The 27,037-nt window shown below is 33.3% G+C and overlaps 2 protein-coding genes across 2 annotated transcripts; both read left to right on the top strand.

The window, feature by feature from the left end:
* Nucleotides 1–13,222: 13,222 nt before the first annotated feature.
* Nucleotides 13,223–17,771, top strand: LOC126732409 (uncharacterized). The gene is made up of 3 exons (XM_050435255.1): nt 13,223–14,152; nt 16,749–16,859; nt 17,247–17,771. The coding sequence occupies exons 1-3, from the start codon at nt 13,484–13,486 to the stop codon at nt 17,400–17,402; spliced, it is 936 nt and encodes a 311-aa protein (XP_050291212.1). The 5' UTR covers nt 13,223–13,483; the 3' UTR covers nt 17,403–17,771.
* A 1,237-nt stretch (nt 17,772–19,008) lies between these two features.
* Nucleotides 19,009–25,119, top strand: LOC126732407 (uncharacterized). The gene is made up of 12 exons (XM_050435244.1): nt 19,009–19,212; nt 19,605–19,750; nt 20,125–20,226; nt 20,727–20,798; nt 20,896–20,999; nt 21,227–21,308; nt 23,145–23,237; nt 23,509–23,573; nt 23,959–23,971; nt 24,066–24,146; nt 24,499–24,607; nt 24,707–25,119. Exons 1-12 carry the CDS (start codon nt 19,086–19,088, stop codon nt 24,802–24,804), a joined length of 1,092 nt encoding a protein of 363 aa, XP_050291201.1. The 5' UTR covers nt 19,009–19,085; the 3' UTR covers nt 24,805–25,119.
* The last annotated feature ends 1,918 nt before the right edge of the window (nt 25,120–27,037 follow it).

The raw sequence follows: 27,037 nt of genomic DNA, 5'->3' as shown, positions 1-27,037 counted from the left end.
CCCCAAGCCCCATCGCCCAGTCCGTCCCCAAGCCCCAAGCCGCTACTGGGTTTCATCGTCGATCGTCATTCCAAGCTCTGGGTTTCATCATTGAAGCCGCCGCTGCCTTTCTCGTCGTGGGTTTCGTGGGTTTTTCCGTCGATAAATCTTTTGTTTTTTTTTTTTTTTTTTTTGCTGTGGACTGCTGCTGCTGCTGGTCGTGGTGGTGGTGGCTGTGGTTATAGCTGTGGTTGAGGAAAAAGATTGGAGATTTGGGGTTTTTTTTTTTTTTCCCCTGCTGTGGACTACTGGTGGTGGTGATGGTGGTGGTTGTGGTTGTGGTTGATGGTAGAGGTGGTTGTGGTTGGTGCTGTGGGTTTTTTTGGTATTGGTATATATTATTTTATTATAGTGGTTATAATATTTTATTGTGATGTTTATATTATTTTATTATGTTGAAAATTAAAATAGATCCACTGCTATAGTATATGTATAGGTAAAATAGATAAAACAACTTTTATAAATGCTAAATAGTTAGAATTATAAATTCACTGTTGTGGATGCTCTAAACATGTATAATATTCCAAAGTCGCCAAATCCACTAAAATCCTCGGGATCGTAAAAAATTGACTTGGATAAAAACTGAAGCTTGGGTAAGCGTGGCTTTGTACGCTGCATGCATTCATTTGCTTGTCCTTTGTAGTGAAAAAAAGAGAAATGTTGGTGTCACATATTTGTGCATAATTTTGTGCCACAACTCATCACATGATGAGTTGTGGTTGGTTAGAGTATATCCCCACATGGCTCACTAACACACTCTAACCAACCACAACTCATCATGTGGCAAGTTATGACACAAAATTGTGCAAAAGTGTGTGACACCAACATTACTATGAAAAAAAGATCGTATCAAGTACAAAACTTTCATCCGCAAAGTCCGAGAACAGTGATTAGTAACTTTCATCTGAAAAGTGGAAAGCACCTCGAGGTCCCATCACATGACTCCTATCCTTTTTTGGTAAAAAGGAAGATGCATTAAACAGAAACTAAGGGGGAAGGGAGGGCTCATAGGACTCCTATCAATCTTAGGAGTGAAAGGCAAACTTGTTTCAACCCAATAATCTCAAGAGAAAGTATTTCTTTTCACAATTTATGCCAATCACCAAGTCAATCATGTAATAGTGCAATTAGTAAATACCAAGTTATTTAGCATGGGGGGCGTTTGCTGCGTTTGGCGTTTTAGATCTCCGGTCTCACGCATGGTTCATGGACCAGCCACCTACAGAAAAACGCAACAAGTGTCATATACAGTATTTTCAACTTTAAAAAATATTTTACTACAGTATTTTTAGTAATAAATTTTCAATTTTCACTAAAATAAGCAGTATTCAAACAGACCCTTAATTTTATTATCTTTTGTTAGAATTTGTCACTCTCTCTAATGCCATTTACTTAATTATTAGCTTGTTGCATGGTTGATTTGGTGTGAATCCCATTAAAGAAGACGTATACGCAATACTTTACATTGTTGTAATAATGTCCCAACTGAAAATTGCATTGCTATATTTCAACTATTTCAAGGTTGTTCCATTGAAGCAGGCTTGATGACTTGGTGGACTGATGGGTAGGTTTTTTCATTTTGAACCAGCAAATCACATGGGTATGCATATTCCATAATATGCCCCATTGACTACACTAATTTTTTTGTTTCGTATGATAAGCAGCTACGTACAACATTTCCATTTTCTTATCTCCTCCCAACGGTGGTGGCTCCATAAATTTTTCTCAGGGTGATCATTAAAAAGTATAAATTATACAATCTAATAAAAAGAGAAATTCATATGTTGACAACAACAACAATAAAAAAAAACACGCAAATACATCAAGTTTACAATTTCCTTTTATGAGTTTTCATATTTTGAAATCGGTGCATGATAGTCTCATTATCAATGCTATAAGTTACATCTCTTTCAATGTACACAATCAAACAATCATTCATCCACTGAATGTAGAATAAATTATGGAGCAAAATTTAATTTTATTGGCATAAAAAAAAACTGATGATTTTCCCAAATTATTTTTAAAGGGTAAACAAATAAAAAATTTTAAATTATTATATATATATATAAAAATAAAAAAAATAAAAAAAATAAAAAAAAATCTCAGGTCAGGGTGGTCCTGGAACCACCTAACCTTAAGGTGGCGCTGCCCCTGCCTCCCAATAAACCAACAGCTAGCTATACACTAGTTTGAAGTTTGATTTGTTCAATCGTCAATGATCAAAAAATAAGTTGCGGTTCCAACTCCCCATCCAACTATATTTCAACTACAACTAATTGCCTTTCTAGCTAGAGTCTGCTAGACTTTATAGGAATCTCAAATCTGTTCTTCTTCTTCAATCATAGGCATGGAGATTTGCAGTTTAGGAAATCCCATCACCAAGTTGACAAAAATCTTTTTTCATCCATAATCTCCGCTCTTTTTTTTTTCCCCTTTGAAGACAGGTAAATAATGAAAGTGAGGAGGTCGGATTCAATTTACAAAAATGAAACACCTCAAAATATGTCATTATTAATTTGCTATCACTTTAAATCTCCCATAATTCATACTTTTGAATCTTTGAATTGTCTTAGCCACCCTACAGCTTTTAGACCAATAAATCTGCATAAAAAGCCAGAAAAGAAAAAGGATCCGTGATAAACTTTCACGCATTAATTAGTTGCAAAAGTAATGGTAAAAGTTGGCAATCTCATGATATGTAATGATTAATTAAGAAAACCTGACCCAATAAAATTAGCGTGGAATAACTAAGGAAATGATGCAAGGTTGGAATGTGGATGTGTGTGAATTGTAATTGACTTCCAACAAGATGTCAACCCTCAAAGAGTATTGAATCTGATCCCCCATTCAACAATTTGATTGTCCGGCGCAGCCGTGAAGTACCATTGTGAGTCTCTGACGCAAATGGCAAAGAAAAAATAGTGTAGTTGTTCACTATAAATCTTTTTTATTAAAAAATAATAATAATAATAATAAAACCTTACCGTGATGGGATTTGGCTGAAAGGTTTTGCAAGAGGGATTGGATACACTAATAGCATATTGGCTGAACTGTGGGCGCTTAGAGATGGGTTGTTGCTAGCCAAGGAAATGAGAATTCAACAACTAATAATTGAACTTGTTGCTTTGAGTGTTGTTATCCTAATGAACAATGAATTTGAAAATTTATTAATGGAACCACTCCTAATTGATTGCAGGAACCTTTTGAAAGAGTTCCCAAATAAGCACGTGATCCATGTCTTTCGTGAAGCAAACCAATGCGTTGATGCATTGGCTAAACTTGGATCTCAGTCTTTGTATAGTTTTGCTGTTTTTTGTAACCCACCGCTTATGGTGGAGGTTATTTTGGTTTTTGATAAGGCTAATATGCATTGTAACAGACTTGTGAATTTTTAGTTTTTATGTTATCTCATGGTTTACCCAAAAAAAAAAAGAAAAAAAAAAAAGCTTCTTGTATCAAGGAGAAAGCATTATTATATGAAAATATCCAATATATCTCATTGTTTATATATATATATATATATATATATATATTATGTATATATTATGTGTTTAATATTAGTTAGGAGTTAGGACATAATTTTTTTTTAAAAATACTTAATGCTTTTTATTCAATAAATTACTCCAAACTGAACGCGTTGGCAAATATGCTAATAATTTGATTAATTTCCATCGACCCGGTCCAGTCCAGGTCCAATTCATCACCTGCCTCGGTAAATTACTCCAAACTCCAAACTGTATGTGAAAAATAAAAAAAATAAAAAGAAGAAGATAGAGGTTCTTTTTGTACAGTACTCTTTTTTTTTTCCTTTTTTTTTAAAGGAAACTACAGTACTCTTTTTTAAGTATGAAAGATGATTTTTGTTTTTTTACCAAAAAAGAAAAGATAATTACTTTTTTGGGTAAAGTGAATGTATCTTGTAGATATATATAATATATGTATTTTGTTATTTTTTTTTACAGCTTTTTCAATTTTTAATAAAAGGTTTTTAAAAATGGATAATCATACATTAATTAGACTCATTTTTTATAAATATGATAAAAATTTAGTTTTTTTTTTTTTTGAGAGAGATAAAAATTTAGTTTATATTGTCTATTTCATAATAATTATTTTTTATTATCAAACCAAAATATGAGTTAAACTAACCTGAAACCCACATATAATATGTGGGTTGTCATTATATAATAGCTGTTGACTACCACTGGGAACCATGCACATGTACTAACATTAATTCTAAAAAAATGTTAAACATGTACAAAGAGGCTTTTTTTTTTTTTTTTTGGTGGTAATTGGTCACTCTAAAACATGCACGACACATATACACGTCTTCTCTATCTCAAAAAACATATTTCGTCAATGTCTTAAAAAAAAAGAAAAAAAAGCATATCTTGTTGGTTATGCCCTTAAACCTAATTGCATGGTTAACATTTAAGATAAATAAGTTTATTTTATTTTTTGTATATTATGTTTTGTATAATATATATATATATATATATATAATTGATGTAAAAAAGATATTATTAAATTGATTTATTTTTTGAGAATGTATTAAATTGATTTTAAGTGAATCTGCCTTCTTTTTTTTTTGATAAATTGTGGAGATTGTTGCTATTGGTGATCTTATTTTTAAATTTTTTTTACTGGTCATAAATAAAATATAACAAATCAAAAAAATATATATGGCTCGCTTAAAAAATTTATTGTTTCAGGCCTAAAATTATATCAAGTCAGCCCTATTTGGCTAAAACGCCTAAAAGTCAGATCTATATTTATGATATATATATATATATATATATATAAACTGATGAGTTAAAACCAAATACACCTTATATTTCTAAATATTATATCATAAGCAAATTATTGAAGGAATTATTGATTCTGATGAAGTTTGGCAGGAAGAGGAGGATGAAATTGGGAGGGTGTTTGTTAAGTATTATTCAGAGCTATTTTCCTCATCAAACCCTACGGATTTTAATGAACTCTTGGAAGCAGTCCAACCTAAAGTATCTCGGCAGATGAATGAGTAGCTGATAAAGGAGTTCCAACCGAATGAAGTACACAAAGCATTGAAGCAGATGTATCCTCTCAAGGCACCTGAACCTGAAAGAATGCCTCCACTATTCTACTAGCATTTTTGGCCTACTGTGGGTAATGTTGTCACCAAATCTGTCCTTGATTTTCTTAATCTAGGTATTATTCCTCCTCATTTTAATGATACTCAGATTGTCTTAGTGCCTAAGATTAATAAACCACAAAGAGTTACTGAATTTAGACCGATCAGTTTATGTAATGTGGTGTATAAAATGGCTACCAAGACCCCTGCTAATAGACTGAAGAAAATCCTTCCTGCTATAATCAGTGATACTCAAAGCGCCTTTGTTAATGGTAGACTTATCACTGATAACATTTTGGTTGCTTTTGAAACTATGCATCACATTAGTTAGAAGAAATCAGGGAGAGGAGGGGAGATGGCTTTGAAGCTAGACATGAGCAAAGCTTATGACAGGGTGGAATGGATGTGCTTGGAGAAAATTATGGAGAGGTTAGGGTTTCACCCTCGTTGGAGGAGCCTGATGATGCAGTGTGTCTCAACTATGACCTACTCCATCCGTATTAATGGCAAACCTAAAGGCCATATTGTTCCTTCTAAGGGTCTTCGACAAGGTGACCCCCTTTCTCCCTATCTTTTTTTGATTTGTGCTGAGGGTTTGTCTGCTTTAATTAAGAAAGCTGTTAATGATGGATCTATGGAAGGCATCTCTGTTTACAGGAATGGTCCTTGTCTTTCACACCTATTCTTTGCTGATGATAGTCTTCTTTTTTGCAAAGCTTCTATTGAAGAGTGTGAGTCCCTTCAGAGAATTTTGAAAGTCTATGAAGATGCATCAGGACAACAATTAAATAGGGCAAAGACTTCGCTTTATTTCAGTAGAAATACAGCCACTGAGATTCAGGAAGAAATCAAGAACAGGTTTGGGGCTCAAGTTATTAAACAACATGAAAAGTATCTGGGCCTACCATCTCTCGTGGGGAAGAATAGGAAGAACTCTTTCAATGGGATTAAAGAAAAGCTGGAAAAGAAGTTGGCGGGTTGGAAGGAAAAACTACTCTCAAAAGCAGGTAAGGAGATTCTGATCAAAGCAGTGGCTCAGGCAATTCCTATGTATGCCATGAGCTGTTTCAAGATCCCGGATAAACTCTGTGATGAGATGACTAGTCTTATGAGGAATTTTTGGTGGGGGCAACAAAGAGATGAAAGGAAGATGGCTTGGATTAGTTGGGATAAACTCTGCACTCCTAAAGCTCAAGGGGGGTTGGGGTTTAAACAGCTAAAACAATTTAATCTTGCCTTATTAGCTAAACAGGGATGGAGATTACAAATGGGGGAAGACTCTTTGTTCTATCGTGTTTTTAAGGCGAAGTATTTCCCTAGGAGTGACTTTTTACAAGCTGGTCTAGGAGCTAATCCATCGTATGCGTGGCGAAGTATCATGGCGGGACAGAACGTTGTCAAAAAAGGAATACGATGGCAGGTAGGCAATGGTCAAAGTATCCGGATTTGGAAGGATAAATGGACCCTCAACCCCTCTACATACAAGATAGTATCTCCTCCGGTTGGTCTTCCTTTGGAGGCTCGGGTGTGTGAGCTTATTGATCCAACTCTTGGCGCATGGAAGACTAACCTGATTCAGAGCATCTTTCTCCCACATGAAGTTGATGACATATGTAGTATTGCATTGAGTTCAAAACTCCTCGAGGACAGGCAGGTCTGGGCTCCTACAAATAACAGAAAATTCAGTGTTAGAAGTGCCTACAAAGTGGCTGTTGAGCTCACCTCTGAAAGCTCGGCTGGGGCTGCTTCTGATGATAGCAGGTTACGGAGGTTCTGGAAAGGGTTATGGCAGCTTAACATCCCTCATAAGGTATGCCATTTTGCATGGCAAGCTTGCCGAGACACACTGCCCACCAAAGAAAATTTGGTGCGTCGGAAAGTATTGAATGATGAAGTGTGTGAGCTATGTAATTCGGGTTTGGAAAGCTCTTGTCATTTGTTTTGGGAGTGTAGCCGAGCACGCAAGGTTTGGGATAGTTTAAAACTGTTCAATATTCCGCCATCCATACATTTCTCTTCGTTCATGGATTTGCTCAGGTTCGGAGCAGTTGAAGCAGAGTGGGACTCAACATTGATTGAAAAAGTAGTTATGCTTGCGTGGGCTATCTGGTTGAATAGGAATGAACGAAGGAATGGGGGAGTGATGAAATCTGCTAAGAGATTACGATCTGATGCATTGGAATATTTGGCTGAATACCAGGAAAGCGTAGCGGTGCCGAAGCAGCGAGGGGACGTTCAGCCTGAGGTTTGGAAACCACCACCGAGGGGATTGTTCAAGCTTAACGTCGATGGGGCTGTTTTTGCTGATCATAGAGCTGCAGGTGTGGGTGCTTTGATTCGGGATGAGGAAGGTAATGTTATTGGAGCCCTTAGCAAGAAGATTTCAGCCCCCCTAAAAGCAGTGGAGATTGAGGCGAAAGCAGTGGAGGTGGGTTTGCAATTTGCTAAAAATCTTAGTGTACAAGAGTTTATTCTTGAAGGCGACTCCCTTTTGGTAATCAATGCTCTGAAGGATCTCTCTTCGCCACCATCATCTGTGGCTGCTATTATTTCTAGCTCTTTGTCTGTTTCTCAAGAGTTTAGACAGGTTGTTTTTTCACATATCCGTAGGCAAGGCAATAGGCCAGCCCATTTATTAGCTAAATATGCCTCTGGTATAGATGATTTTTCAGTTTGGTTAGTGGAGGAACTGTGTTTCCTTAATCTAGCTCTGATTCAAGATGTAACCTTTTCTTCTTTGGTTTAATAAAGTCTTTAGTATTTCCCATCAAAAAAAAAATTATTAATGCGGAAATTATGATCGGCTATGTAGTGGTAATCTAAAAAGCTAATAATGTACATTTATTTATAAGCAAATTAAGGAGTCTCAAATTGTTAATGCGGAAATTATGATCGGCTATGTAGTGGTAATTTAAAAAGCTAATAATGTACATTTATTTAAAAGCTTGATCTGTGTCAAATATGTATGACGTGTAATCGTGTATCAATTATTATTTACCATGTAATATTGTTCATCTTATATAACTTAAGTAATCAGCCACGTGTCATATATTGGAAACTTAACTTCAAAAGTAACAGATGGAACTTTAGGTTAGGCTTCTGTAACTATATAAGGTATTAGATTAAATTAGATTAGATGACAAGAAATTTTCTTCTTTTGCTTTTTTGTTTTTTGTTTTACCTATAAATCTTATTTTTTCTATAATTGATGTTAAATTTAAGGCTTTTTTTATTATTATTATCAGAGATTTCCTATTCAATAGAAAATTCTATCTAGCTATTTATTTTGGTATGCTACCAAAAAAAAAAAAAAAAAAAAAAAAGAAGAAGAAGAAGAAAGAAGGAAGAAGAAACTACTTAGCTATTATTTTTTTTTTGAACAAAAACTACTTAGCTATTTGAGACTTGTTAGAAATGAGATGGTAATTATAGTTCACTCTTTGGGGGAGCATATCCCTTTGGCATAATGACAGCACGACCCATCAATTGAAAGCAAAATGATAGCATGACACGTGAATTGAAAATGACATGACATCTAAACAAATAAAAGCACAACTCAGAAAACAGTTGGGAAGGGAAACTTAGCATTATTTCATGTTAATAATTGAGAAATATATAATATTTTTATAATAAATTATAAGTGTTAAGTTGTTATGAATAGATAAAAAAATAATTTAAATTATAAATTCAAATTAGAATTAACAATAATTTATTATCTAAAATTTTTTATAAAAATATTATAAACGTAACACTTTTTTTTTATAATTTGTGATGCCTATAAGCTTATTTTTTGATTTTCCTTTTTAACCAAGAAAGAAGTGTCAGACAATTGTACCTGAAATAGCTCAATGCTTGTACTATAACTATAGTTATAGTTATAGTACAAGCATTGAGCTATTTCAGGTACAATTGTCTGACACTTCTTAGTTAAAAAAAAAAAAAAAAAAAGAAGCTCAATGCTGTGTTTAGGTCTAATGGGCTCCTCTTCATGACCAATTTGGGCCTATCTCCATCCCGTTTCTCTTTTTAATTGAGGAAATGGGCTGGACCAAAAGTTTCTTATTTTCAGGGGCGGAGCCACCTTATACTGTGGGGGGGCCATGGCCCCCCCAAAAATGTTCAAATTTTTTTTTATAGTTGGTAAAAAATAGGCCCTAAAGAATTTTTGTCAGATTTGGCCCCTTCAAATGAAACCAATTGGCCCCCTCAAGTCTCCTTGATTCATTCAAATTTATTCAATTATGTTGACCTTTTGTTAGTCTTTCTCCATCTCTCCTCCCCCAACACGTCATCAGACAAGCCCAACTTGTATAATTTTTACTATTAGGCTGTAACTTCCTTTATAGAAGGTTATTACTTCACCTTTTCAATTTGTATATTCCATCTACCTCATCACTCATAGTGAAAGTGTTCCTTAATCTCTCTAGTCCTCCATTTCTTCTTCTCCTCATCATTTCTATTTTACATCAAATTCTATTCATTTTTATCTAAGTTCAATTTCTATTTCTATTTATTTATATTATGGTTGATATTTTTTTTTCTCCTTCTTATTTATTAATCCAATTGATAGTCTAATTCATTATTTATATTTAGTATTTCATACTAACATACTAAGACAACCATATTTAAGTAAGCTTTGGTATGACAAACACATCTACTACTAGATTAGATGCATAAATCTTCATAGTCCAATATATGGTACCACTAAATTTATTTGAAAAATCTCATACACATGCCAAAACTAACAATTTTGTCTCTGTTTGACAAATTTGTCCAGTAATGAGTGGGTCATACACAAATACATAGATACACACACATATCTCTTGTTAATCAATATGATCATTTAGTCTTAGCTGGCCCCCCCAAAGGAAAATTTCTAGCTCCGCCCCTGCTTATTTTGTTGAATAGATAGTATGATGCAAATAAAGAGCTTGTTGAAAGTTCGAAGAAGGCTCGTGACTATCCCAATTCCTGTAGGCACATCATGAAAGTTTTCAATCCTCCTCTATTTGTTTAAATTGTTTAACTCTGATGTAGTGCATTTGGAGCAAGTACGTCATTTATAGGGCTATAAATGAATCAAGTTGTTTGTGAACAATTTAGGTCTAGCTTGAGAAAAAACTAGTTTATATTGTTTGATTATTAAAAATGTCAAGCTCAAACATAATAATGTGTTCGTGAACAAACTTTTGAATATAAGATTTCTTTGTATGTATATATTTATATAGACTTGAAATTTGATTGTATAAGTTTATCAATAGGTTCATTAGATATTGAATTATTATTTTTTAAATTATTGATGATAAAAATAGTCTATTTGCAGTAAAATTCAAATAATTTTGTAGAGATAAAACATGTTAGTCATGATTTTATAATATATACAAAAAGAATAATTTAATTAAGTAGTTTGTGAACAAGCTTAAACTTGCTCAACAAGAAAAATGACTCAAGTTTAAACATAAAATCTTGTTTGGTGATGAGTTCGACTTTGGCTCGTGTTCGAAAAAAATATTAAATGAATAAACTTTTAATACTTGGCTCGACTCGGCTCATTTACAATCTAGTCAATTTAAGTAAAAACATGCATATATCTCTTACCTTCAATCAAAGCTATCTTTTAAAACATATGCTTAATTACTTTAGGCATGTGCTTAATTGATTTAGACATGTGAGATTTGAGAATTAGATTAAGTTATGATTATTTTAGCATCTGAAATCCATTTACACGTCCTCAAGTTCAAGGATCATGACTAGCTCGTTAATCTCTTTAACACTAAAACACGTGTAAATGGATTTCAGATTCTCTAAATAGCCTTGTAAAGGAGGCTTTTGATGATTAAAAATGAGAATTTATTCTTTTTATGTTTTGTGTGTATTTGAAGGTGAAGAATAAAATCTTAATGCCAAATCAATTACTATTTTTTATTTTATTTTGATTTATGGTGAACTAACACCTCATATTTACTGTGGTGGAAATTAAAACTATAGAACTCATTTTGAGATTTTAAAATGCAACAAATTTATATGGGTCTGCTTAATAAGTATTTTTAGATTTTTTTTATAGATTATTTTAGGATAATTTTAATATTATTTTTATGGAAAATAAAAAACTGTTAAAAAAATCAATTACTCTTTCTTTCTTTTTTCATAAAAAGTTGATAAGTACTACGTTCATAATGTTTTCATAACAAATTATAGGTGGTAAGTTATTTTTTGTTTTAATTTGAATCTATTACTTAATATTATGATTGGTTATGAAAATAGGAAAATACTTGGATACTCCCAAAGTATAGTGAAATTGTGCTCTCTCATCCCACATTCATAATGATCTCCAATGTAGATTTAATGAGTGGACCCTGGAGAGAGTACCTTTCACAAAGTATCTAAGAACTACTCAAATTGAAAGATACTATGCATATAACATTTCTAAGAAGAGTTTCTAAAAATACTATACTTAGTAAATAATTACTAGCCTCATCACACAAGCTCTACATGTGCGATGGGGCTCTTTTTTTATTTTGAGTTTAATGTAATTTTTCAATTTGAATTTGTCTATTGTTAGTGAAGTTACATATGAATGAATTTTTAATAAACTAAAATTTAATATTTGAAATGGAGTAAACTGCTAGGTTTAGTATATGCTAATTTTTAGGAAAAATTTGTATCAAACGCACATGAGATATATCTATATCTATATCTATATATTACTAAAAGCTAAAACGTAGTATTTATTATTGCTACGCTCCTATTGAGCCACATCAGCAGTCATGCCATTCATTTAGGGGATGTTTAGTAGAGTAGTTTGAGAAATATTATTTTTAGTTTTTTGAAATACGTGTGGGTGAAAAAGTGTGTGGAAATGTATGTGGAAATGTGTGTAATGTTGTTTAAAATGTGAAAATGTGAGTTTGAGATAGAATACCAAACAGGCTCTATTTAAACTTTTCTTCCCCCTATTTTCAAAAAAAAAAAAAAAAAACCTCTTCCTCTTCCTATTAGTTCACACACCTACTACTATTACACTTCTTTCAATCTTTCCCTTTCTTTTTTGCCTCTTTATCTCCCACTACTTTACCATTATACTTTGTTCCTCTTTTTTATATTTTGACCCGTCTTCTACCAATTTTATTTTGTATAAATTTGATATCGTTTTCCCATTTAATCCATATTTTTCCCGCACAAAATTGTGAGTATTCTCTCTCTCTCTCTCTCTACTTTCTTTCAGTGAATTTTTATTCTTTCTTATAACTTTAATTAAGGTTGATGTCTTTTTTTTTTTTTTTTTTTAATATGTGTTTTGGTATTGTGTGTGTGTGTTTTTTTTTTTTTTTTTAATATCCCATCAGAAAGTCTTCTCTTTCTCTTTTATAGCTTTGGTTGAATTTTAGTTTGGGTTAATACTTAGTTTTTTTGGAAACATGAATTTGAATATGCCTACCAATTGTTTGAGTAATAAATTATTATAAAGCCTAATATTTATTCCTTTAGTTTCATTTTAATTTTGGTTAAGATAACATTGTAATTTTGTAATGAGTTTTAATTATTATGATAATTTTCTTATTCCTTAAGAGATGAGAAATTCGAAACTTATAAAGTTTAGTTGTATATTAAGTAAATATAATACACTACAATAGAAGTTAGGAGAATATGGTTTATCTTAAAAAAATATTAATTAAACATAAAAAATAATAATAATAAAATGATATATTTGTAGAGATAAAAAGATTTAAAAAAAAAAATTGAAGTAATGGTTACTTTTTATATATTACTTTTGATTACCTAATATTTATATTTTTACGCATTACATGAATCTGCGACTAGTTTAAATAAAAAGTGTGTTAATATTTAGGAAAAAAATTTGTTATATAGTTTTTTTTTTTTTTTTTTTGAGTTTTGTTAAATTAAAAATTTAACCATATTTAAAAATATAAAAATTATATAATTAAATTAAAAATATTTTATATATATATTTTTTGGTTAATTATATTTTTTAATATTTTTTTGAAATCATAGCGACCTTTCCGAATTTTTATCCGATTATTAAAAGTGCATCTATGCAGCAGATAGATCCCCGCGCACAAAGCCGTAAACCGTCGAATCCATCGCTAAAGCCTCTCTCTCTCTCTCTCTATATCTTACAGTAAGAAAAGTAGGAGCACCAAAGCTCCAGCAAAAACCCTAACCATGGGCACTCTCAATCTCAGTTCTTCATCCCACCCTCTAAATCCAATTATTCTTCCCAACTGAAAAACAACTAAAACCCACTTCTTATTATAGTTAGTTAGTTAGTATAGCCACACTGCACACGCATACAACAGTTAGCCAAAAACAATGTCACTCACTCTCCAAAACCTCTTCACAAACTCCACCTCTCGTTTCATCCTCCATTTCACCACCACCTCTAATCCCAAAAACACAACCGCCATCTCTCTCCCAATCACCTCTCGCCACGTCACTTCCCCACTACATTCCCGCCATTATCAATTCCTCCCCCACCATCATCCTCATCCTCATCCAACACTCAGACTCAGACTCAGAGCCACAACCAGAGACGACGTCGTCGTAGTCGCCGGCGGCGGCGGCGGCGGAAATTTCAATTTCAACTTCGATTCGTTCCTCTCCGTCGCCGAATTCCTCTGCCTCGCTTCTTCCTTGGTCGGTCTCGCGGCGAATCTAGCGGTGCTCTTGAGCTCGAAGAAGGCGGTGCTGGTGGAATTGGTTGGGAACAAGGCTTGGGCGTGGTGGGGGATTGCGTTGTTGGCCGGTGGAGTCGCGATTGGGTCGTGGATTCGGAGGCGGCAGTGGCAGCGGTTGTGTAGGCAGACTTGGAATAACGGCGGTGGTGGAGTGGTGGAGGTGAATTTGCTGGAGAGGATTGAGAAATTGGAGGACGACTTGCGGAGCTCCGCTACCATAATTCGGGTCTTATCAAGACAGCTTGAGAAGTTGGGTATAAAGTTTCGGGTCACCCGCAAGACTCTCAAGGATCCCATTGCTGAGGTAATATACACACAAAAAAATGTGGTTATTTATGAGTTGCTCTTTTACTAGTTCTGGTTGAATTAACTATAAACTATGTGTTTCAATGAAATGAAAGTCAAGAGATTGAATCAATAATTGAGGACACTTGGTTAATTCACAATGGAGTTTGACTGGTTTTGTTTACCTTTGGTCCCAAGTCTGGAAAAAAGGAGGAGGGTTGTGATAGGTTGATGGGCAGAGTAAAATTCAGGAACTTTATTGTTATAAATGTGCAACGATTAGTTTGGGATTGCATATTTTGAGATTAGCGACTATTGTGATCGATACTGGTGTTGTGATTTGTGGTTGGTTATTTATCAGTTATAAGTTCTGATGCTTTTGTTTGTAGCATCTGGCTATGTCTAATTGAACTTAGAGCCGTTTAATACTTTAAAATAGTATTTTTAGCCCCTTGTTCATACAAAGAGTGTGTAACTATCTTACTTCAGTATTAGGATGGGGAATTGCTTTTAAAATTATGACGAAATACATTGATATTGGATCTTGTGGTCTACACAGGGAACGGTACAGGGTTTTGAACCTTGTTACCTATTTATATTTTAATACTCAGTATAACTCAGGCTTCCAATTGAGCAGCTTAAGTATTTATTGTATCCACATCACCCCTCCTAAGTCCCCTGATCTTTCGGGACCAACACTAGGTAATAGTCTTTATACAAAATTCAACTCATGTTGAAGTCTATAAATTGCATAATTGTGGCTGAATGTCCAGTTAATACTTGTTCTAATCTTCAACCATTTAAATCTAAAACTTGCAGCAGCCAAAGTGTAACCTTAATAAAAATTACATTATGGATGACTTTACCTTGTTGCAGTGCTTGGTGTGAACCTTCAATGATCAAGAATGCTCTTAAGCTCCAACATGATTTTGATCATCACCTCAGTATCAGCATGTTGCAACTGTTAATGCACATGTCGGTCACCGTTTTAGATTGATGCTATCTGTTGATGTAGCTTGCATAAGATGCACAAAGTTCAATTGAGGTGTATAACCTTATGCCTACATAAAAGCCAGTCATAGCCAATTTGACCAGATCAATAATACACTGACTTTGGAATTCTATTCTCCATTGGACTCTTAGTTTATGCACCACGTCTCAAAGTAAGAGCATTGCTGACTCTTAGTATGCATAAATACAGCAGCCTATTCTCTTATTTTTGTGTAGTCCTCTCTTATGCCATGGCTGGAGAATTAGGTTTGAGAGAAAATTCTCGTCTTCCTGTGTGTTAGTGTTATTAGTGAGAGAAGGTTCTTCGGGTGTATTTGTGCTTTGAGTTTCTGGAGAGAGCTTTGTGCTGCCGTTATAATCTTCCTATATTTTATCGTGAAACTTTCTCTTTGTTGCCACCCATGGACGAAGGCATATAGCCAAACCATGTAAATTCTGGTGTTCTTTGTGTTTTTGTTGATTGATTTCTTTTTTTTTTTGGTCTTAATTGTTATTGGTTTGAATCATGGGGTTGCTATTTGCACAACTCTATCTATGATTTTCCCTATGCTTGCTTTAAGTTCTGTTTCTTGGCAGAGTTTGAAGCTCAAATTCTATTTTGATCCTTGTCCCTCTGAAGATTGAAGTAGAGATAAGTATAAATGAGTGTCATGTAACTCATGTAGGTGAAAATTGTTTCCAAACATAGTGAATGTTAGGCCCTACAACCTTTGGTGCTGAAGAAGGCAAGAATTATACTGCAAAATTATATTTGTAAAAACACAGGCTTTTGAGTAGTTCAAAAAATTTTCTCTTTTTGCATATCTTAAATATTTCATATTCCAGGTATGGTGCTTTTGTGTAGGCTAGTTTTTATTGTCCTGAATTGTGCATACATTATAAAGTGGCCGATTTAAGATTGGGGATGTAGATAAATGAGAATGTTGGCAATAGGTCTATCAGACTGGCGGTATAATTCTAGTAAGATCAGACATGCTCTCTTGGTGCATAATTTGACCACCAAGAAATAAATATTTCATAATATTAGTTCCATATAGAGAGGATATCATGTAATATTATATGAGGCTGTAGGTGGTGTTTGTTCCCAGAATTACACTGGGTATAGAACTTCAGGCACAAGAATTCATGTTTGCTGTTCACAATATTAAACAACAAGTTAGCGTGGCGTATTCCAGCTGGTGCCTAAACAACTGAGCATTGACTTAATTGGTTTTGGTGTATTTAAAGAGGCAGTGCTGAGCCTAGGAGGATGTGAGTCTTTGAGAGTTGATGGTTGAAGTTAAACATGGATGGAATTGAAGAAGGCATATAAGGGACCTGGCCTTTTGTACCAGGCATGGCTTTTTGACTAGTTGGCTTGTTGAGGATGCTAACCCATATAATTGGTGTAAGGAACTGTGGGTAATGACAAAATATTATATTCCAAACTTGTTTGGTGGTAACTAATTTAACTAATTCAATACTCCAGATTCTCATTCGCTGTAACTTCTGACTCAACTCAACTCATCTGTTTCTTTTTCTTTTTTAAAGGGAAAACTTTTTTTTGGAAAAGTTCAACTCAACTCATTTGTCACAACTTCTAACCATTTGTTTAAATCTTAAAGACTGCAGCTCTGGCTCAAAAGAATTCAGAGGCCACTCGGGCATTAGCAGTGCAAGAAGACATTCTGGAAAAGGAGCTTGTTGAAATTCAAAAGGTGCTTCTGGCTATGCAGGTATATGTAACAACAACAACACACACACGCACACATGTTAACTATGAGGATATGATATTTGCTTAATATTGTAATGAGTAAGGGGAAGTTTCCTAGTAGAGATTTGGGGTAGTAGAAAACTAGAAATTGTAAATTAACTAGTGATATGCAAGATTTGATATCAATATTGGTGGATTGTTTGTTTCTCTCCAAATCCTTTGAATATTTGTTTGTAAGTTTATTCTTCTTGATTTGTGGATGTGTATGTTTTGGAGTCCAAAATTGCATATCAATATCATTAACGATTAGATCAATGGCTTGCAGCCATAATGTATGTTATTTCTTGAAGCTAATTTAAGGTGCTAAAAATGCTTTTAATTTGACTTCAGTTCTGTGTATGATCTGTAGGAGCAGCAGCAAAAACAACTTGAGCTGATTCTTGCAATTGGAAAGGCTGGGAAGCTATGGGAAAGCAAACGGGAGCAACATGAAGAACAAGATACAATTGAAACAAGCAATTCGGCTGAAGGGGGGTTCAAATGGAAGGAAACCCAACAAATTTAAGCCTTAATACAAGCGAGTAATCAACTTATGATTTTGAAGCAACAATTCCTAAAGGAAATTTTCCTAAGACGATTGGACGTGCTGGATACAATCATAGGTATGTCATAGGGGCATTGTTTTTTTCATCCTGGGAAATGTCCCTGGTCTAAAACACCATTATGGAGGTTGTAGGAAAAACAACATAGGAAGAATAAATTGGAGATGTACTTCTATTTTTTGTGAACATGGCATACCAATGAGATACAGATGGTTCTTCCTGCTCGCACTTGTATTTGTTATTGGAGGTTGTAGATTGATGTATTCTTTTCAAATTTTGGGTGGTGATATACGGTCTCAGTAATCATATTGCGAGCTCATTCCATTTCTAAAGCTTTGCTATTGAGTCCTTCCTATTGTTCTTACTTTGTATTAGTTACTGAGTTGATAATTGTGATGACAGACTCGGATCCAATACACCTTAATCCTTAATGCAAGAAAAATTCTTACAGGAAGGTTCATCCCCAAGTGGTGTGAACATTTGCTAAACCATACATTTTGCTAATGATTTCTGGACTATCACCTTTGCAGTTGATAATTTTAAATTCCATTGTGGGAAATGCTATGGCATCAATGATTAAGAGGATTACCCTCCACTTTCTAATCTAATTGGAAATTTAATATAACTTCGTACCCATTGAAGAATTAATGTAATGGATTCACAAAGTGTGGAATTCAAATGAGGGATGCCGATGGTTTAAGCTCTTCTGGTGATGAGAAGCAAGTCCTTGAAAGGAAACAAATTATAAAATTGGGCTGGTCCATCTCTCTTTGAGTCTGGCCCAGTACTACTATTGGGGTCAAAGTACAAACAACAGTCTGTCTCAGACGCTAGTACCATTTGATAACCGTTTACCACCACAACAGTGGGCGCCAAAAAAATATGAAAAGAGGAAGAACTTATTAGGAAGCTAGAACAAGAACAGAGAGAACGCTATCTAGAAATAATGGAATCTCATCGTCCAATCCCGACTCTAATCGCCTCATCACCAATCTCATCCTCCTCTTCGACTGGACTTGGTAATCTCCTCAATCACACTCCTACCATTACCAACTTCTAGGTTTCAATTCGTAAATAACACTGTAATTTACCATTCATAACGTAATGTATACTTGTATGGTGCTTCTCACTTTATTTCTATGATCAAGTATGTTGGAAAATTCAAGCACTAATCAAATTCAAGCACTAATTTAATTATTCATTTTCGTGCGTGCTACCTCTACTTTCATTCTTTGGAAATTGATTAACGTTCAAGAATCAAGATAAAACTAACCGCGAGGAGAACTTGACATGGCCAAGAAGTGCCCTTTGGTCTCTCAACTTATGCCAAAGGTGAGTTTTAGTTTGCTGAATATACTCTGTGATCACAATCATAGTTTATTTGATTTTTATTTTATTTTATTATTACTAGCCGTGTGGATCTCCAACACTCTAGTCAACAATCTTTGAGTATTGCAATGGAGTTTAATAAATACTCAGGACAACCTGTATTTATTTGATTTGTTTAATCTATTGAAAGAATCTTTAAAAGAAAATTTCTAAACTGCCCTCTCCTCCCTTTCAAATTTTCTCAAAATCCTAACAGCAAAGCATTTGCCTGGGTTCCATTATTGCCTACACTCTTTGCTTCCCATTCTTCTTCTTCAATGTTAAAAGTTGGGAGACTCTTTGGAGCTGCAATGGCTTCTATTGCAGGATCCAATGTCCTTCCTGTCAAATCTGTTGGGAAATTCGGACCTCAATGCACATTGAAAAGCTTGTTTTCTTCATCTGGTAACCATTTTTTTAATTAAAAATTAAAATTTTCAGCAAAAATTAGCTTGAAAAAAAAAATCAGAAAACTGTTGTAAATTGTAATGCCTCCTAAATTTTAGTAATTTTAAATTTCTAATAGTTTTAAACTCAATTCTAGAGTTTTCCTCCAATTATTTAAAAAACAAAAAAATAAATGGAACCCATCAACTTGTGGCACTGTTGCAAACCCCATACCATTTTCTGTTCTGACCTTGGGATATCAACTGATATGTTTAAATGATAATGATAAGTGTTAGAGGTTTATCTATGTCATTCTGCCTTTTTTTTCCCCTCCTCAAAAATAAAATATCTTTGTGACATTGGCTTCAAATAAATTTATATTTTGATTAAAGTTTCCACTGTTTTTGCAGGTCCTTATCAAAATTTTGTTGATAGTTCTTGGCAGCTTGATTGTGATAATGAGACATATGCTGGTTTGTTGCCAACTAATTTTGAAGGCGCACCTATGGTTGGGTTGGATGCAATGAAACACGCAAATTCTACCCTTGAGGATTTTGTAAGTACATAGCACAACCTATCAGAGTAATTTTGCTGCTTTTTGAAATCTCAGGGTTTAATTTGTTGCTTCTAAAACTATAAGGTTTAATTTGTTACACCCCCTAAATTATAGGGTTTCCCAAAATTCTTTGATTGAATCAAGTATCACAAGTGCAGCCCTTGACTTTATCTATTTGTAATGTCCAACTTAATAGAAAACATTGTATTATATCATTGATTATCCTTATTGTTCAATGTTGTTTGTAACACGCACAATCTTGTGGATAAATGTGCTGTCTCGTTCCTTTTATTTGTCAAATATATATGTATGCCTGTTGGAAAAATTTATCTATATCTAATTGTTTCATGAGATAATGCATATCCATGTAGCAGTGCAGGTCCTATTTTATGTTTCACGGAATGGACGTAAACAGACCACAGTCAATATTCAAATATTTACCTGTGCTTTATTTCACAGGAAGTTTTCTATATCAGGTAACAATCTTGAAGAAATATTATGCTCAGTTATTTTTGATGTGGAGAAACAATAAAGAAATTTTGATTTTGTTGAAATGATAAATGGGACATCTAGGACGGTATTTTTCTATTGATATTACTTGCACAAGGAAACAGAAATTGCTGTGTTTTTACAAAGGAATGTGTCTTTCCCTTTGTGTTTCCTCCCATTTAATACTTGCTTTGTGGAGTAATGAAATTACCTTGGAACATGTTCAAATGTGATTTGCATTACTATGATAACAACAACAATCAAGCCTTAGTCCCAAAATTTTGGGGTTGGCTATAGATCCTCAATAGACTAAATAGGGTCTGCCACACTATTAGTTTCCACCTTCCTTCCTATTCTCCTTAATTGACATGTCATTTTTTACAACTTTCACTAATGTTATTAGTATTGTGGTAAGTTAACCTATATATTTAGCTATCATCTATTTGCTTTGTTTTCTTCCTCAACATTTATGGTTTTGATTATGCAGCTGGATTGTTTAAATGAGAAGATACTGAATCTACACACCAGTGGAGTTTCTGTTTCAGAAAGAGGATGCAAGGTGATAATACATATAATTCTTTGGAACATCACTAAAAGTATCTTCTAACCTTCTAATTAACTTTCACTTCACTGATATAATTCCATTTGAGATACAGGAAGGACATCAGAGATTGATTACTAAGTTCACAGATGCGCTTCAAAGCAACCCATTTAGACCACTTACGGGTCTACTTGAATTTCATGGTCTTTTGACAGAGAGGTACATTTCCTTGCCTACATTATTTTGTTTATACAAATGAAAAACTCTACCCTATGGATGGAGGGAGATGGGGAGAGAGGATAGGGGAAGGTGGCCGGAATGTGATAATTTTGCAGTACCCCGCTCCTCTCCACTCTCCCTTCATCTCCCTCCCTTCAAAACATACCCTTGAAGTTTGAGTTGATATATATATAATTTTTTTTTCTATTTTTGCTCAATGGGTTTAGGATAAGAGAAGAATTTAAGTCTGCTGAAGAGTATTGGCCTTTGGAAAGAAAGCTTTGTAGTGCTCTAATGAACAAAGAGGAGGTTTGTCTATCATTGGGGTCCTTTTTGTCCAAAATAATATAGTTATTGTGGGGTCTTTTTTGTTAGTAAGTTAGACATGCACACAGTGAGTCTTAAACCCACGACCTCACCCTCCACCTAGCACTTGCAAGGAGAGGAAGTGACAATTGAGATGGAGTTCATTAGCAGTTATTGTGGCTAAAAAGTATTACTATTACTAGTACTAGTATTATGATGTTGCTTTGTATTATGCTAAAAATGTTTTTGGAAATTGGCAGACATTTTACCACAAAATTTCTGTATTTTTAATAATTTGGGCAATTCATTTGCAAACATAGAATGTGACCACAAGTTACTCATCATTTGAATCTATGAAGTCCATCAGTTCTGTGCTTAAGCAAATTAGTAAATGTATACGTTCTTATATTTTTTATTATACTTTCTGGGTAAGGTGAGGTACAGATTACAGAAGTCAAGGGGGGAACTAGAGTGATAATAATGTCTAAGGCTCCTCTAGACACAAGGAGGTTTATGAGAACCCTGATCTACATAGTAGATTATACCCTTGACCCTAAGAAAATGGGCTCCATCGGAAAATTTAGTCTCTTGGTTGAATCAATTTGCTTATTTTGTGCATCTAAATGGTTTATGAACAAACATCTTTCAGTTTGCATTACATGCTTAATTCCGTTTTTACTCATCAAAATATGTACAAAAGTTGAGAAAAAAAGATTCTAAAAAAAATGAAAGAATGAATGAGAAAAGAGGTTAATTTCTTTATCTTCATTTAGGATATTGGTGTTAGGGCTTTACCTTAAGTGTATGGAACTTGGATTATTTATTTTAAATCAATTGTTTACATTTTGTGCATGCCCTACATGAGGAGTTCAAAGGTTAAGGATAAGAGAACCACAAGGCAATTTTTTTTCAAAGAAATCTTTGGACTTCCAAGATTTTTTTATAAAATTAAGACAAAGACACACAAACAGAAGGGGGAAGATATTTTTGGCATTGACAATTAAAAATTCCATAAACAACTTTAAACATTTCATACTATTGCTAAGCTTTCAAATGAGGTATTATATTTTAATTTCGCATTTTATCAATACTTCAATTTATTTCTGAATGCCTATAGAACAGAGGAGAGTTGCTTGGGACACACAAAAATGAATAGCAGATTGCTATGCATATAATATCAATTCAAAAATAATGAGCCTGCTGCTCAAAATTACATACCAATTATTTTAGAGAATGGATAAATTAAATTGGATGATATTTTGAGAACTTTGTGATTTGCGAACTGAGATCTTTCATGCAAAAAAGAGAGAGATAAATATGGTTTCAAATATATATTTGTGTCAGTGACATTGAGATATGGTGCATTTAATGCAATGAGAAATTTTATCAATTAAAGAACCCCCTTGAATATTGGCAAAACTACAACTATTGTTAACCATGGAAAAAGTTCTTAGTAAAAACAAGATACAGTTGGAGAGAGAAAGAGAGAGAGAGATTTTCATTTTCTAGCACAGATTGTTTTTGGTCCAACTGTATCTTGTATATGTGTGTGTGTGTGAAAATAGAGTCCATATACACTCAATTTGCCATTTCATTTTTTTTTGTTTGTATTTATTATTCTGTAAATTAGTTCCCCATGGACTGAAATTGTTATGCTATTTCTCTTGTTGTCTCGTCACTTTAATATAGGTATTGTGAATCTAATACTTCCAAATTTCTAAACTTGTGGAAATGCTTTCTTAGAATTCTCTCTAAAATTTGAAGGACTTATATTACAAAGATTAGTAGGCATGGCCAAAATTTTTCATTTTAGATTTTGGTTGAATTTTTCCTACCCAGATCTCCATTGAAGATGTGATGAGGGCAATTCATCTAAAATCATCTGATTATCGAATTCTAAATCTTCTTCTATATCAGTTGAGAGGAGAAAAGGTGAATAACTATTATCTGCTCATTTACTTCTTTCTTTATATATATATATTCTCAGGTTACGATCTCTCAATTGCTGAAATATTTTCCAAAATGCTTAAAGCAGTGTGGTTGCCCTTCTAATTTCTGTCCAACAAAATTGATATTATCCTGTAATTTTTAGTGTGATGGAGCTCTTACACTTCTGATGTAATATGTCTTCCATTGTTCTTCAAGTCTTTGGAGCAAGCATATTTCATAAGTTAAATTGTGTTTTCTTTGAGCTGTTTTGAAGGTTAATGATTTGCATATGGAATTTCTATCAGTCGTAGAATTCCTGGTGGAGGTATCCGATGATCTGTAAGTACTTCTCTTTTCATTTCTTTCCATGCATTTTTTCTAATTCCTTGTGGAAAGTTTTAGTGGACAATATTTTACCCTATAATTGGTATCAGCTCTTTCTCTTTTCTATATGATCTCTATTTCTGTGTCAAAGAACAGTACACCACTTGAGATGACGGAACTATGCCCGGCTACTTCCCTACATCTGAATCTACATTTGCTTTCAGTCTATTTAGGTTGCTCAAGTAGAGTAGATTACTAAAAATTTTGCTGCATTTTCAGGAAAATGCTTATTTGTTATGTTTTCAGTGAGATAACTAATGCTATTACTTTTCAATGTTGAAATATTGCGGCAAGTGTGATGCTAGTTTTACTCAATACTGAGGTGACACAAAATGTGTAGGATTGACTATGAGGTCAGTTCTTTTATCATCGTCATGGTTTCTAACTATTTTGTTCTCATTTTAATTAATCCAAATCTTACTCCATAAACTATGGTTTTCCATGCAGGATGATGTACTAAAGAACAGTTTCAATGTTTTGCGTATGTTCGTCAAAATATATGGAGCTTCAAGAGCCCCACCTATGCTGGTGAGTATGCAAAGCAGTTCAGCTAGGCACACTCCATTGCTACATGGAGCATCAACACACTTGTCTATAAATCACTTTGAATATTTATTTCCACGCAATTTTGAAATTACAGTATATTGGGATTATATCTCTGCCATCAACTTTGATTTTTATTTACAGTGCATTATCTTGAAAACTTACTAGGTTGTCTTTAGGTGATCAACATACTTGGCTGCTCTTATTTCTTGAGTACTAGATTATGAATGTTACCTTGCTCATGTTGCTTTAGTTTTATTCAAAAAGTTTTTTCCTAGCAATCTAAAGTCTTAACTTATAGCAATCTTTTTGGTAAACTTTTATTTTCCCCCCTCAGGTGAAATACATTACTGAGGCTGAGCAGAAGTATGATAGTTTACTGAAAACCTTGGATCCCCAACTAGCCTTGAATTATCAGAAAAGACGTGATGAAGTCATTGAAGAAGGTGGTTTGCGAATCTGGACGCTTTGATAAGATTAAATTAATTAGACTGACTATCTTTCTTCTCTTAACATAATTTATCTGTAATTTGAATTTTCTTTAGGTGGGAAGATATATGGACACGATCTTCGAACATGGAGCATGCCTAATGTGATTGTAGATGAGGAATTATATCGCTCTAATTTCACAAATTCTAAATGAACAGACATATCTGGGTAGTGATGGTTCATGGTTGAATAAAAAGGGGTGAAATCTCTAGACTTTTACCGTCTGATTGATGTAATTTGCGATTTTAGCCCATGTTTTTTAATTATGTTCATTACCAACTGGTATTTACCTTACCAGTGCATAATTCGGTGCATTGTAACTCCCTGTTCCATAGAGGCTCAAATACCCTACAAGAGTACCAGGGTGTTTTGGACATTTTGGCCTATTCCAACCGTTCCATTTGAAAACTCTATTTTAGCAAATAAAGTTTTTCTCCATACTAGTTTGGAGAGAAACTCTTCAAACTTATCATATATTTTTTATATTGAGTGTAAATTTTGAAAATCTAACCGTTAGATTGCATATTCATACTTGCAAAATTTCAAGAAGATCAAAGGTCAATTACTATGTCATTAAACAAATGTTAAAATTTCAAATTTTTGTAATTTAAAATTGTATATAAAAAAAATGTTTATTGATCGAATAATAAATAATATCCAACTTGAACGAAATTTGATATGCATGTTAAGAAATTAAACAGTTACATTTTCAAAATTTATAGCCAAAAAAGAGATATGAAAAGTTTAAAGAATTTTTCTTCAAACTATTTTAGTGAAAAACTTTGTTCTATTTTAGCCTAGAATAGAACATTGATTTAATTGATTTTTTTTTTTTTTTTGGGACTTGGGTTTTGGTAATTTTTCCACCCCTAAATCAAAAACATAATCAGGGTGCATTTCAATTTTTAATTAGACTAGTTCAAAATTTTGATTTATTCCAAAATAGTACTCCGGTATCAAATTATTATTTTAGTGATCAATCCAAAACAGTATTCAAAACTTTGATTTAAACCCTTTTGTGTTAATCTATTTTAATTTTTTTCCCCCAGGTTTCCACTCTAATCTCTTTTAAGTCGATGGGAGGAGAGGATTTACAAAAGCAAATTAAGGACAAACAAATTTTACAGAACAAAAACCTCATCAAATATCGGGCTGATGAACAACTGATTGCTGTGACAATTAGCCCATTTTTTTACAACTCTAAATAAGAAAAGATTATCACTTTATGTTTAAGGAGAAAAATCCAAACTCCAACGTGAGAATTTCACAAGCAAACTATCAAAATCATCCACTCCGCCGTAGATACAAGTGGTTGGAGCTATAGAGAGCAGTGGCAACTCAAGTAATTTTTTTCAGGGTGGTCATTAAGAAATTTAAACTATAGAAAATCTAAAAAAAAGAAAACTCAATATATTGATAAAAAAAAAAATGCAAATACATAAAATCTTACAATTTCCTTCTACGAATTTTCTTATCTTGAAATCGTTGCATAATAATCTTATTATTAATGTTGCAAACTACATCTCAATCAAAATTTTATTTAAATAAAAAAAATTTGGGCTTTTTCTTTGTTTGCAAGGATCTAATATATTGTTAAAGTGGCCAAAATTTAAGGACACAATTTGACTACAGACTTGGTTTTAGTTTAAGACTACAATTCTCACTAAACAAATTAGCATGGTTACATATTTTGAAAATTTAATCGTTGAATTGCATGTTCTTTATATTCTTAAAACACATGTCAAATTTCATGCCAATCACTTGTTATTAACTATTCAATCCATAAACTTATTTTTGTGTATAATTTTAGACTGCAAAACTAGAAATTTAAAATTTTGATTAATGACATATTTATTGATCTTTAATCTTGAAATTTTACAACTATGGGGGATATAAGAGAAAATGTAATCCAATGGTGCATTTGTCAAAATTCATATCCAATAAAAAAATTTTAAGTGGCGTTGTAATCTTAGTCTACAATCAAGTTTGTTGCCAATTTTGTCCAAAATGTAATTATGTTGAGCTTAAAAAATTTAGGTTGGTCACAAATTTTTTTAAGGATAAAGAAATCATAATTTAAAAAAAAATTATATATAAAAATTATTATTATTATTTTTTATAGGTCAGGGTGAGTCGCCAGTGAGAGAGAGTGAGGGAGACAAAAGAAAAGCCAAAGAGGTATGAAAAGTCTTGCGCTAAGGTCTTGAAAAAAAAAAGTGCTCATAGAAATGTGATTCAGCTAATTCACGTTAACGTTTTGAAGAAAGGAAATAGCATTCGCATCAACTCATGTAAAAATTTATATCTTTTTTTTTTTTAGAGAGTTTCAACTTATGACGTCTACTTTTGATAATACTCTTTATCATCAAATCAAGACACCAATTGGT

Source organism: Quercus robur, chromosome 6, assembly GCF_932294415.1.
Source record: "Quercus robur chromosome 6, dhQueRobu3.1, whole genome shotgun sequence".
In the NCBI taxonomy this organism is placed as follows: domain Eukaryota; kingdom Viridiplantae; phylum Streptophyta; class Magnoliopsida; order Fagales; family Fagaceae; genus Quercus; species Quercus robur.
The sequence above is the reverse complement of the archived record's forward strand: the minus strand, read 5'-3'. Positions and strand labels throughout refer to the sequence as shown.